The sequence below is a fragment of the Schistocerca gregaria genome, chromosome 2, assembly GCF_023897955.1.
Source record: "Schistocerca gregaria isolate iqSchGreg1 chromosome 2, iqSchGreg1.2, whole genome shotgun sequence".
In the NCBI taxonomy this organism is placed as follows: domain Eukaryota; kingdom Metazoa; phylum Arthropoda; class Insecta; order Orthoptera; family Acrididae; genus Schistocerca; species Schistocerca gregaria.
In genome coordinates, this window is record NC_064921.1 from 819,507,299 (window position 1) to 819,520,537 (window position 13,239).

At 47.5% G+C, this 13,239-nt stretch overlaps 2 protein-coding genes across 3 annotated transcripts in view; one reads left to right on the plus strand and one right to left on the minus strand.

Annotated features, from left to right (window-relative positions):
- LOC126335151 (rab3 GTPase-activating protein catalytic subunit) overlaps positions 1 to 13,239 on the plus strand; it is a 471,879-nt gene that overhangs the window by 123,520 nt on the left and 335,120 nt on the right. The window lies entirely within an intron of this gene.
- Positions 1 to 13,239, minus strand: part of LOC126335152 (TLR4 interactor with leucine rich repeats) — a 300,800-nt gene that overhangs the window by 32,313 nt on the left and 255,248 nt on the right. For both annotated transcript variants that reach the window (XM_049998122.1, XM_049998121.1), the window contains exons 3-5: positions 7,050 to 7,368; positions 3,282 to 3,460; positions 479 to 797 (exon numbers count right to left, since the gene is read on the minus strand). In XM_049998122.1, the coding sequence (XP_049854079.1) occupies positions 479 to 797; positions 3,282 to 3,460; positions 7,050 to 7,368 (817 nt within the window). The remainder of the gene's footprint in view (positions 1 to 478; positions 798 to 3,281; positions 3,461 to 7,049; positions 7,369 to 13,239) is intronic.

The window sequence follows — 13,239 nt, forward strand, 5'->3', positions numbered from 1 at the left end:
GTGCCTCCGGAAAGCTGGTTATCGATGTATTTTACATATTTTAGATCCACGCCCTTTCAGCGAGTTCCCAGTGCAAAGTAGATTAGTGGTGTCGATAGGTTCATTGTTTACCTAAATGTGGAATGTTATGATGTCAGTGCCTGACTGCTACACATCTCGTGGATTAATTTATGTGCGCCGTAGTGATAAAGATATGGAGCAAAGCAGCCGAGAGGTGCGGTAGGCTCAGTATGTCCCTAAAATGGGAGAGGCACTGCCAGTGCTGGAGTGGGTTGAGAACTTGCAGAATGGTAAGGCACACATTGACAGTCTCACCCTCACCCCCACATCCCCCCACACCCACCCTCACCCTCACCCGCACCCTCACCCCCACCCCCACCCCCACCCCGCCCCCACATCCCCCACCCCCACATCCCCCACCCCCACCCCCACCCCCACGTTTGGGCACACGTTGGCAGATCGTGTGTGGGAGACCTACCCTCGGGGCGTATGTTGACGAAGCTGCGGTTGCGCAGCCGGTGCGGGCTGCCGCAGAACTGTGGGTCGCGCTCGCGCGAGGTGAGCTGCAGCTGTGCCGAGGAGCGCAGCCACCGCGCCAGCCATCGCAGGCGACAGTCACAGCGCAGCGCGCGCCCGCCGAGCGACAGCCCACGCAGCGAGCCCGCCAGCGGCGCCAGCACGCGCTCCGCCACCTGCCGCAGCGGGTTGCCGTCCAGCGCGAGCAGCGTCAGCGCCGGCGTCCGGCTGAACGCGTCCGCCGGCAGCTCCGCCACCAGGTTGAAGCCCAGGTCCAGCACCTGCCGGGGCACCCTCTCATAAACAAACAACCAAAAAACGCAGTCATAGCTTCATATTAGATGCAGCGCCGAAACTAGACTGGGGCAGACTGGACCCTGAGAAAAATGCTCACCCTGGCGCATAAATAGTACCTCATACACCTGACTACATCTAAGCAGAACTCCAGTATCTAAACACCAATCACTGGGCATTAATATGGCATGTGTCCACTGTTTGCCTTCATGATGTCTTGAACTCGGTTGAGGACACTTTCAGTGTGGTTACTGAATGGCCTTGAAGGAGTGTCAGCCCTTTCATCCTCAAGAGTGGAAAACACAGAAGGTGGTAATTTTGGACGCTGTGGTCTGCAGCGAAGTCGACGTTTTAATTGATCCATAAGATGTTCCATTTGGTTCAGGTCAGGACTCTGGGCAGACCAGCCAATTTCAGGAATAGTCGTATTCCTGTCCGCACACTATTGCGTCATAGATGCTGATTTAAGACGGGGGCATTTTTCATATTACTACAGAAAATCATCGTCACCAAACTGTTCTTCTACTGTAAAACGTGTTCACATCCTTCCACTTTCGCTTTTTCCGATGCGCAAATAAGGGTACCTCACAGTAACCACGAAAAACTGCATACCGTAAATCACCACCTCTGTACTTCACTGTTGGCATTCGCCAAACCCAAGCCCTTCCTCTGAATTGCCACACAGTATATGGTGATTCATCACTTCAGATCACTCGCTTCCAGCCACCCACTGTCCAATGGTGTCACCCTATACAACACTTGAAGTGACACTTAGCAGTGACAAAGGAAATGTGTAGATTATGAGGAGCTGCGTCTGTACCGTGTTCTTTTTATCGCCTTATGTACAGTCATTATGCTAACTGAACTGCTGGCAGCACTTTGCAACTCACGAGTGATTCCTTCCGCTGCTTTCGTGCAATTTGTTACAGCCACCTTCCGCAATGCTTGCCGGTTCCTGTCCATTGGTTTAGCTGTGTTTTCACTTCATAGTCACATCACCAACAGTTGTCTTGGGCAGTTTTGGAGGGTCTGAAATGACCATGCTGAATTTGTTACTCAGGTGACATCCAGTCACTAGTCCACGTTCGAAGCCACTCAGCTTTCGTGCCTGACTCATACTGCTGATTCTGCTCCTTTACTCTCAACACAATACTTCCTCCTCCCCTCCTTTTACACTAACAGGTCCGTCTCTCCTAAAGTCTAGTCGTCATTTCCGCATTTCATAGAGGTATCTACATACGTTTGATCAGATAGTGTACCTCAGCTTCTTCCATTGGTTGGCAAGTATTCTTAAGCTGTATATCACATCCAAAAATGAAATGTACAAACTACGGAGATAACAGTGGGAGAATGAATCGAGAAACATAAAGGTAATTGTTGAAGACACGAAGTGGAAATACCAGTTATAGGTGGACTCTCTTCGCGACGAGGAAACCACTAAGCATAGTGTGCTGAGATGATACATACGATGCCATCTGTGCATTTTTGCTGCAGAACGCTAAAGGAGGAAATGTTACATTGCTATTAAACCATCGTATAAAGTTAACCACTCCATGTTGTATTCAGTGGAAGTCATAATTTATAGGTTATGCATTAATTAATTACCTTGCTATGTTACATACCAAATCAATGCCCTGTTTTATACCCTACCACAATCGTAAGTTTTACGAGAGGGTAGTAATGTAGGGTTAGATTTGTTGACGTTTTTAACGTTCCGACTAACATAATTCTCGTGATTAAGAAATGGACTGAAAGAACTGTAGAACTGAGTCTTGAAAAAAAAATATGGATCGTACAGTTTTGTTATGCTTTCAATAATTCCATGCAGAGTCGCAGAAAAAATCAGTTCAGTATCTAAGCTCTTGCAGTTTAAGGGTGTCGTGGTATGGACTTTGTTACTATATATAGATTCTTAGGAACTACACTTTCTGAACTAACTATCATCAGATAATCATTCGACAGTCTCTTTGAGGCATGTTTCAACAGCTGTGGAAGATGGCAGGTCAAGTATAAATTACATAAAGAAACAAATGAAAACAGTAAAGAAGCACTTCTACGAGCTTTGGGAGGGCTAGAGACTAACAGAGATAGTGCATAAATGTAGAGTAACCTTTCTTTGTTCACGAGAAAACAGAGTTCTCAAGAAATGTAGGAAGTTCTAGGTGCATACAGAGTAACACAGCCTTTATTCATATCTTCGATCTCCAGTGAAGAGCTCAAAGTTATAAACGACGAGCTGTGAGCGACTTCGTGGTGAACTGGGGTCCGGGGAGGGCGTCATGGTTTACTTGCCCGCACGATGTACATAACTGTAGTAAGGCCACAATCAGATGCCGTGGTATTTCTACAGTGTCGAAGAGCAAGCTAGACACCAGAAACAGAACTTGGTGATTTTGCAGACTTGCTAATGGTACAGACGTGTTTTCCCACGGTGACAAGTGTAGCCGCATCGTAGTTCCGTGTCTGCTTACCCTGAGTTCGCCCAGAGTGCTGATGGCGGCTGCGGGGAAGTCGGTGAGCAGGTTGTTGAGCAGGCTGAGCGAGGTGAGCGTGTCGTTGACGCCGGCGAAGGCGTCTGGCGCCACCTGCTGGATCAGGTTCCGCTCCAGGTTGAGCGCCGCCAGCGAGTCCAGCGTCGACAGCACGCCGCCTGCGAAACGAAAACATGCCCTACAGGCGTGTGGCGTAGTGGAGCAGGAGGACAGACAACTGGCTCTTCTAGGAAAATATTTCAGATAACTAGTGCCACTTGCTCTCCTAGCATAGGTGATAGTGCTGGAGACCGCATAGCCTGTGGCTCGGTTCCGTCCTTACTACCGTTCCATGTACAGTTTGTGAATACAGATAATAATAATTTCATGTGACTCAGAGACTTGGTACAAGTCTTTCTACTGGACGCCGTTTCAGCTACTTGTGCGCCCCTAACTGGAGAAAGGGGACCTACAGTTTAATGTCGAATCTGAACCACGTGTTGTTCCTGGGAACTTTTCATATCGTTGAGGTGAAGGCTAGGTTGAAACGACTGAAAATTCCGTGTTCCCACCGAGAATCGACATGCGGCCCCTCTGTTTCCAGACGCACCCTTTACCAGTAGTCCACCAGGCTCGACATGTATATAGATAGTTAACCTGTAGGTTTTTGGTGAGTTTGTGAGTGTGAAAATATGTGTCATACATGGTTGTATCTTGATTGCATTGACATAGGAACTCAAATTTTTTACACCACCAAGGGACCGTAGACCTTTGTGCCTGACACAAATTTAAATTCATACATCTATCCATTTTTTGAGAAAAAGAAATCTTAACTGCGACCTAGAATGATACAGTTTTGTTTTTGATATGTGTCATGTGTGGATTACAAAACAGTTTACATCTCGTTTTTTACAGATATTCGCGTTTTTGGGTGGCATCTGTGTTTCCTCTTGTGTGCTAATTTGACTTACGAAACGTAAGGGGAACATGAAAACGTGGTTATGTTTCACAAGTGAAGTTACAGTGCGACCTCTAGCATGTGACCAGATGAGAGGAAACGCAGATGCTAGCTAAAAACGAGAAGATATGTAAGTGATTAGTAATTTACGTAACAAATGAGACGCGAACTGTTTTATTCTCTACATGTCACATATCAGAACGAAAGTCTGTCATACTAGACCCCACTGAAGACCCGTTAAAGTAAAAGGCTAAACGCGTCTGGGACAAATAAAATACATTGCAGCAAGAAAAGCTGGTTTCTATTTACAAAACGAATATTTCTGTGCTTGCTGTGCTGGGCTGACTCCAGCTACACAGCGCAAAATCTACACTACTGGCCATTAAAATTGCTACACCAAGAAGAAATGCAGATGATAAACGGGCATTCATTGGACAAATATACTAGAACTGACATGTAATTATATTTTAACGAAATTTGGGTGCATAGATCCTGAGAAATCACTACCCATAACGACGTCCTCTGGCCATAATAACGGTCTTGATACGCCTGGGCATTGAGTCAAACAGAGCTTGGATGACGTGTACAGGTAGAGCTGCCCATGCAGCCTCCACACGATACCACAGTGCATCAAGAGTAGTGACTGGGGTATTGTGACGAGCCAGTTACTCGGCCACCATTGACCAGACGTTTTCAATTGGTGAGAGATCTGGAGAAAGTGCTGGCCACAGCAGCAGTCGAACATTTCCTGTATCCAGAAATGCCCATACAGGACCTGCAACATGCGGTCGTGTATTATCCTGCTGAAATGTAGGGTTTCACAGGGATCGAATGAAGGGTAGAGCCATGGGTCGTAACATATGTGAAATGTAACATCCACTATTCAAAGTGCCGTCGGTGCGAACAAGAGGTGACCGACATGTGTAACCAATGGCACCCCATACCATCACGCCGGCTGATACGCCAGTGTGGCGAGGACGAATACACGCTTCCAACGTGCGTTCACCGCGATGTCGCCAAACAGGAATACAGCCATCGTGATGCTGTAAACAGAACCTGGATTCATCCGAAAAAATGACGTTTTGTCATTCGTGCACCCAGGTTCGTCGTTGAGTGCGCCATCGCAGGCGCTCCTGTCTGTGAAGCAGCATCAAAGGTAACAGCAGCCATGGTGTCCGAGCTGATAGTCCATGCTGCTGCAAACGTCGTGGAACTGTTCGTGCAGATGGTTGTTGTCTTGCCAACGTCTCCATCTGTTGACTCAGGGATCGAGACGTGGCTGCACGATCCGTTACAGGCACTCGGATAAGATGCCTGTCATCTCGTCTGCTAGTGATGCGAGGCCGTTGGGATCCAGCACGGCGTTCCGTATTACCCTCCTGAACCCACCGATTCCATATTCTGCTAACAGTCATTGGATCTCGACCAACGCGAGCAATAGTGTCGCGATACGATAAACCGCAATCGCGACAGGCTACAATCCGACCTTTATCAAAATGGGAAACGTGATGGTACGCATATCTCCTCCTTACGCGAGGCAGCACAACAACGTTTCACCAGGCAACTCGGGTTAACCTCTGTTTGTGTATGAGAAATCGGATGGAAACTTTCCTCATGTGAGTACGTTATAGGTGTCGCCACCGACGCCAACCTTGTGTGAATGCTCTGAAAAGCTAATCATTTTCATATCACAGCATCTTCTTTGTGTCGGTTACATTCGCCTCTGTACCACGTCATCTTCATGGTGTAGCAATTTTAATGGGCAGTAGTGTATGTTCCCGCCGGGTGGACTGGTCACTTACCGCTCTAGTCTCACCTGTGGCAAACACGCCACTCTCACAACCATTTACAACGGGTGACAACCCAACTTGTAATTGTTAGGTTACATGAAATGAAATGATCATGGGAATTGTCGGCCGGGCGGCCCCTTTCGGGGAAGTTAGGCTGTCAGGTTGCAAGTCTTATTTGAGGTGACTTACGTGCTGGTGATAATGAGATGATGATGACAACCCAGCAAACCGTCCACACGCCGAGAAAATCTCGAACCCGGTCGGGAATCGAACGTGGGCCCACTGCACGGTAGGCAAACAGGTTACCACTTAGCTAAGCAGGCGGACGTTGGGCTGCATAACTGATATTCAGTAACCAGTTGGTGCCATGTACTTTGTTTCAAAGTCCTGCCATTCAACTGTGTCTAAGAATGTATCAACTAAACCAAGCTTAACTCCGTCCGAACAGGTCTCTGAAGACCCTAACGGCACTGACCGCCTGTCGTATCATCCTCAGCCTATGGGCGTCACTGGATGTGGATACAGAGGGGCGTGAGGTTAGTACACCACTCTTCCGGCCATTGTCAGTGTTCGTGACAGGGGCCGCTACTTCTCAGTCAAGTAGCTCCTTAATTTGCGTCACAAGGGCTGACTGCATTGAGCGTGCCAGCAGCGCTCGGCAGACCGAACTGTCACCCATGTACATGCTAGCCAAGCCGGCAGAACCTAATTTGGATGATCTGACGGGAACTGATGGTCCCACTGCGGAAAGGCCGTTGGCCCTTTAGTATGTACCAGCGCCAACGTTGTGAGAATGCCCTGAAAAGCTGATCATTTGCATATCGCAGCATCTTCTTCCAGTCGATTAAATTTCTCGTCCGTAGCACGTCATCTTCGTGGTGTAGCAATTTTAATGGCCAGAAGCGTATATTACATATGTCTGCCGAAGTATTAGAGAAAATGCGCTTGGGACTCAGAGGAGGGACACTCGATTTGTTGTGGGCGGCTAGCCTGCAGCATAGATATCGCGCCGGCACTGACCTGGCGGCAGCTCGCGGATGGCGTTGTGCGAGAGGTCGAGGAAGGCGAGGCTGCGCAGCGGCGCGAGCGCGTCGGCCGGCAGGTGGCGCAGGCGCGCGCCGCGCAGGTTGAGGTTGCGCAGCGACGCGCCGAGCCCGCGCAGCGCGCCGGCCGCCAGCGTCACGTTGGCGTTGTCGGCGAGCCGCAGCGTCGCCAGGGACGACAGCGGCTCCAGCGCGCCCGCCGGCACGTGCGCCAGGCGGTTGCGCGACAGGTCCAGGTGCGTCAGCGCGGACAGCCGCGACAGCGCCGCCGACGGCACCGCGCCCAGCTCGTTGTCCTGCCGAACACACGTACTGTAGTGCAGTGTAGTGCACAGTACGTTGACACACTCGTGGTGCTGACTCCAAACGACTGCGTGAAACCCAGCTCGCTCCGATAGTTCGGCACACAAACAAAGCACTACACACAGGCACGCGAGTAGACACCGTGTTCCTAGACTCCCGAAAAGCGTTCGATCAGTTCATCTACATCAGGGGCGGCCAGAAATTCTGCACGCGTGAGGTGCTCCTGCACATGTGCAACTTCTGGGTGACATAGTGCACGCCGCAGCCGTCAGCGTTCATGTAGTGTATGTTTCTACGCACAGATGTCGCTTTATCCACTTGCTGGGATACTCTGTACCGGCGCATTCTAGTGCTCTTTCCACAGCTTGCAAGCCAACCATGGGAAGGTATTTCGCGCATTAAACATTTAAAATACTGTCACAGTCTACTCATCGAAACATCTACTTTTATGTTAACAGTTAAACCCAGTAAGACATGTAATACAGTTAGCAACCGTGGGTTTTTATTAAGGCAGTTTGACTAACGGCACGTAAATACGCGTAATGTTTTCGAGTTAGTATCTAAGAAAGAGAGCACTTAGCGACTTTCAACGAACCTTATTCATGATTTCAAATAACATTAAACTAATGCAAGGTTTCCTACAACTAATTCTCGATGCCCTCAGTTACACCCACATAATTTCTGTCTCACTGACCTCTGAACAGAATGATAACCGCAGACACCTCGATGATCACCTGTTATTTCAATACCATTATTGCTATATCTTTCATCAGTTCCGTCTGAAATCTGCATAATAACCGACAGTTAGATGACTGTTATGTTTTATCGACTTCAGCTGAGCGTAGCCCTTCACACATTAAAAACTCCTAAATGTAAGTATACATTCAAACAATCGGTTTAATGACCAATTTTCCTCTTGCTTGTACCACGTAAACAGGGAAGTGAGCCGCCGCCGTTCATTTAGGACACATATCTAATAACAGATGTCGCTGTCGCTCCCTGACGCACATGTGCAGCACTTCAGCACGTCTGCACACTGCGCAGCGTTTGGCCGGCCCTGATCTACATCTACATCGATACTCTGCAAATCACATTTAAGTGCCTGACCGAGGGTTCATCGAACCATCTTCAGAATGATAACGATGATGAGGTCCCATATTCCGAGGAGCGTAGGGGACGATGCGGGAGAACCGCACCGCCAACAAGGAAAGCTCCTAGCGCAGGTAGTTTGCCATTGCCTTCCTCCGACCGTAATGGAAATGACTGATGATGATGGAGACGGCACAACAACACCCAGTCACCTCGATGCAGGGAAAGTCCCTGACCCCGCCGGGAATCGAACCCGGGACCCCGTGCGGGGGAAGCAAGAACGCTACCGCAAGACGATGAGCTTCACAATAATCCTGTATTATTCCACCCTCAAAAGCACTCGCAAAAGACGAAAACCTCTATCTCTCCGTGCGATCTCTCATTTCCCTTATTTTATTATGATTATGGTTCTATTGTATTGTATTGTATTGCATTGCATTGCATTGTATGTGCACCGGGAACCTAGAACCGACGGAGAGGCTCCGTCCCAGCCGCAGCCGCAGTGGTCCACAACCCCACGACGACGACCGCAGTCCACTCCACCCCTCCGCCGCCCCACACCGAACCCAGTGTTATTGTGCAGTTCGGTGCCCGGTGGACCCCCCCAGCGAACGTCTCACATCAGACGAGTGTAACCCCTATGTTTGCGTGGTAGAGTAATGGTGGTTTACGCGTACGTGCAGAACTTGTTTGCGCAGCAATCGCCGATACAGTCTAACTGAGGCGGAATAAGAGGCAGATGGAAAACCGCCTGAAAACCGTCCACAGACTGGTGCGGATTCGTGCGGGGGACCGTCGCTCCTTCCCGCCCGGAAAGCCGTGCTTTAGACCGCACAGCCAACCGGTCGGGCATGATTAGGGTTTCTCCCGATGCAGCTCGGCGTCAACCAAATGTTTTCGCGCACTCAGAAGCGAAAGCTGGTGATCGAAATTTCGTGAGGAGATTCCGCCTCAGCGAAAAAGTCTTTGTTTTAATGATGTCAACCCCAAGCCCTGTATCATGCCAGTGACACTCTCTCCCCTTCTTTGAACTTTCACTGTGTATTCTGTTAATCACATCTAATAAGGATCCCAGACCGCCTAGCAGTACTCGAATAGAGGACGGACAAGGGCAGTGTAGGCAGCCTCTTTACTAGATCTCTTCCATCTTCGGAGACTTCTTCCAATAAAACGCAGTCTTTTGTTAGCCTTCCCCACAACATTTTCTATATGTTCCAATTTAAGCTCTTCGTAATTGTGATTCCTAGGTATTTCGTTGAATTTACGACCTTTAGATTTGACTGATTTATCGTGTAACGGAAGTTTAATGGATTCCTTTTGGAGCTCGTGTGGATGACCTCACACTTTTCGTTGTTTAGGTTCAATTGCCAATTTTCCCACCACGCATATATCTTTCCTAAATCGTTTTGCAACTTGTTTCTATCTTTGATGTCTTTACTAGTCGATAAACGGCAGCGTCATCTACAAACAACCTAAGACGGCTTCTCAGATTGTCTCCCAAATCGTTAAGGAACAGCAAAGGGCCTACAACTCTACCTTTGGGAACGCGGAAACACTCCTGTTGAACTCCATCAGTTTCCGTCAATTACGACGAACTGTAATCTTTCTGACAGGAAATCACGAATCCAGTTGCATAAGTCAGACGATGATCCATGACAAACGCCGTATGATCACAAGCCGTTTGTGAGGTACGGTGTCGAAACCCTTGTGGAAATCTAGAAAATACAGAATCAGTTTTTAAATCCCTTGTCAGTAGCACTCAAAACTTCGAATGAGTAAGGAACTACTCGTGTTTGACAACAACGGTATTTTTTAAATCCCTGTTGACTGTGTGTGAGTGTCCGTTCTATTCTGGTTAATTCATAATGTTCCGACACAGTATATGTTCCAAAATCCTGCTGCATATCGTCGTTAATGATATGGAGCATAATTTATTGGATTACTGCACACCGCTGCCCAATGAACAAAATACGAGAGCATGGAATATCAGACCAACTATGTGACTCTATACAAGGGTTTCTAGCAAACACAATATAAGCCTGTCATTTTGAAAGGAGAGGGCTCTTCAGGCGTAAAAATAACTTTGGGCACGTCTCAGGTGATTTTTATAGCGCCGTTACTTTTCACAGTATATGCAAATGACGTAGCAGCTAACCTTGGAAGTTACATGGGACTTTTAGCCGATTATGCTGTCGTACACAAAGAAATCGCGACGCCTTGAAAATTGAAACAAAATTCTGGAAGATTTGCAGAGGATCAACTTTTTTATTTTTATTTTATTTTTTATTTTTATTTTTTATTTTTATTTTTTTTATTTTTTTTTATAGAGTGTCACAGTGGCTGATGAAACTTATTGCGGATACGTAGAAACAAAGACCCTTTATGATTGCAGAACAATCACCGGAAGCAGTAACCTCTATAAAATATCTAAGAGTACGCGTACGCCGCGAGGGGTAACCGCGCGTTCTGAGGCACCTTGCCACTGTTTGCGCCCCCCCCCCCCCTATCGAAGGTTCTATAAGTTAGTTTAATTTAGATTAAATAATGTGTAAGCCTAGGCACCGATGACCTCACCAGTTTGGCCCCACAGGAATTTACCACAAAAAAAAGTATGCGTACGTAGACATTTGAAGTGAAAAGACGACGTAAAATGCGAGGCTGAGACTCATTGCAAGAATCCTCAGGAAATGTAGTCCATCAACACTGGAAGTATCCAGTATGAGATATTCACTCTGGATTGGATTGAGCAGCGATATGAAACTTTCTGGACGATTAAAACTGTGTGCCGGACCGAGACTCCAACTCGGGAACGTAACCCTTTGACGGGTAAGTTCTCTACCGACCGAGCTAACGAACAAAATTTCGCGATCCTTCCTGATGGCTCTACTTCCACCAGTACCTCGTTTCCTGCCGTCCAAACTCCTACGACGAAGTTTCATATCAGCCCACACTCAGCTACAGAGTGAACATTTCGTTCTGGAAACTTTCCGCAGGCTAAACCATCTCTCGGCAGTATCCATTCTTCCAGCAGAGGTAGTCTTACAAGTTTCGCATGAAACTTCCTGTGAAGTTTGGAAGGTACGATATAAGATACTGGCCGAAATAAGGCAGTGAGGTCGGGTCGTGAGCCATGCTTGGGTAACTCAGTCGGTAGAGCACTTGCCCGCGAAAGCCAAAGGTCCCGAGTTCGAGTTTTGCTCTAGTACACAGTTTTGATCTGCCAAGCAGTTTCATCTATGGAAGTAGCTTACAAAAGACTCGTTCGACCATTGTTTGACTATTGCTCGTGAATATGGTGTTCTTGCCAGGTAAAACTGATTGAGGAAATAGAGAAGATTCAAAGAAGAGCAGCACATTTCTTTACAGGTTCATGTAATAAGTGTAAAGAAGTCAAGGAGATGGTCGGCCATATATATATATTGCGAAAAGCCCACGAAGATGAAATAAGAGAGATTCGCGCGCACCCAGAGGCATACCAGCAATTGTTCTTCTGCGACCCATGCGTGACTGCAATAGAAAAGTTACGCTAGTACATACAGTATCCTCCGCCACATACCGTAAACTGGTATGCCGACTACAGATGCAGATTTCCATGTTAAACACAGTGCTACCTCAATTATACGGCGAATCATTCTCTTGTCAAGTAGAGTAACTGTATCGTTTTCGATAACCCGCAGCTAATAAGGGCAGCAATCGTCGTCGCCAGTCATTGCATTTAAATTTAGGCGACAGCCATATGTGGATCCTCGCACAGCGCCAGTTAAGACGTCAAGCACGCGTTCAATCGTGTGGGACTCTTCCGTCCATGAAATGAGTCTCTGGGGACTGAGAGTGCGCTTTTCGTTTGAACGACATCACCGCATTCGAACGATAATATCAAGGCCAAAAAAATTTGTTATTTTAGCGAAGTTTATTAAAACGTTCAATGCAAATATGGGGTGTATATTTGCACGTATTACAAAAGGTACCCGTTTACCTAACTTTCGCGTTGCATCGCTCCTGATTGTTTTTGTGTTTGTCTCGTAGCAGTCAGAAGAGTATCTATGCACTTTATGCGCCTTTCGTTCCTTTGTTTCCAGATGGTGTTTGCTTCTTCTTGTACCGACTTTCACTGGAGTTCCTTCATGTCTATTCCATGTGAGCCCGTCTGCCAGCATTTTCCGAAATACTGTGATTGGCAGTTTCCATCCCGTCACATCGTGTAATACATATAACGCATTCACAGTAGGTGTTGAAAAAAAGATCGAATGCTAAGTTTCCATACCATTTTACTGTCTGTCTCAATGGGCTGCTACAAGCAATCATGAACGATAGAAGGTGTTCCATTGTTAAACTCAGTAACGATTTTCTGTTTTCGATGAACTCTTGTTCTCGAAGTTGCCTTCTTACCATACCATGCCCGTTTACACTGCAACTCAATAGCCGTCAAAGGGTGTACTTCCGCTTTATATGCTAACACGGCGCCAGTTGCCGAGGGATCATTTCTTTTCCGCGACTACGCCTGTGTGGCAGGTGGCTACTACTGCACAGCTGTAGGATGGGTTGCTGCTCGGCAGGCGCAACAGTACGCACCCGTTTGTATTCGATGTACGTCAGCTGGCCAGCACGAGGGACTGCCGCCTCAGCGGAAAGCCCAGTGAAATCGGGTGCGTACTCAACGTGTGGACAAGTGAACATTTTGTTGTACAGCACTTTATTGCCCCCATTTGTTGTGAGTGAAAAATTACATAAAAGAGAAAGGTCAGGAGAGATAAAGAATAATTGTCGAAAAACAC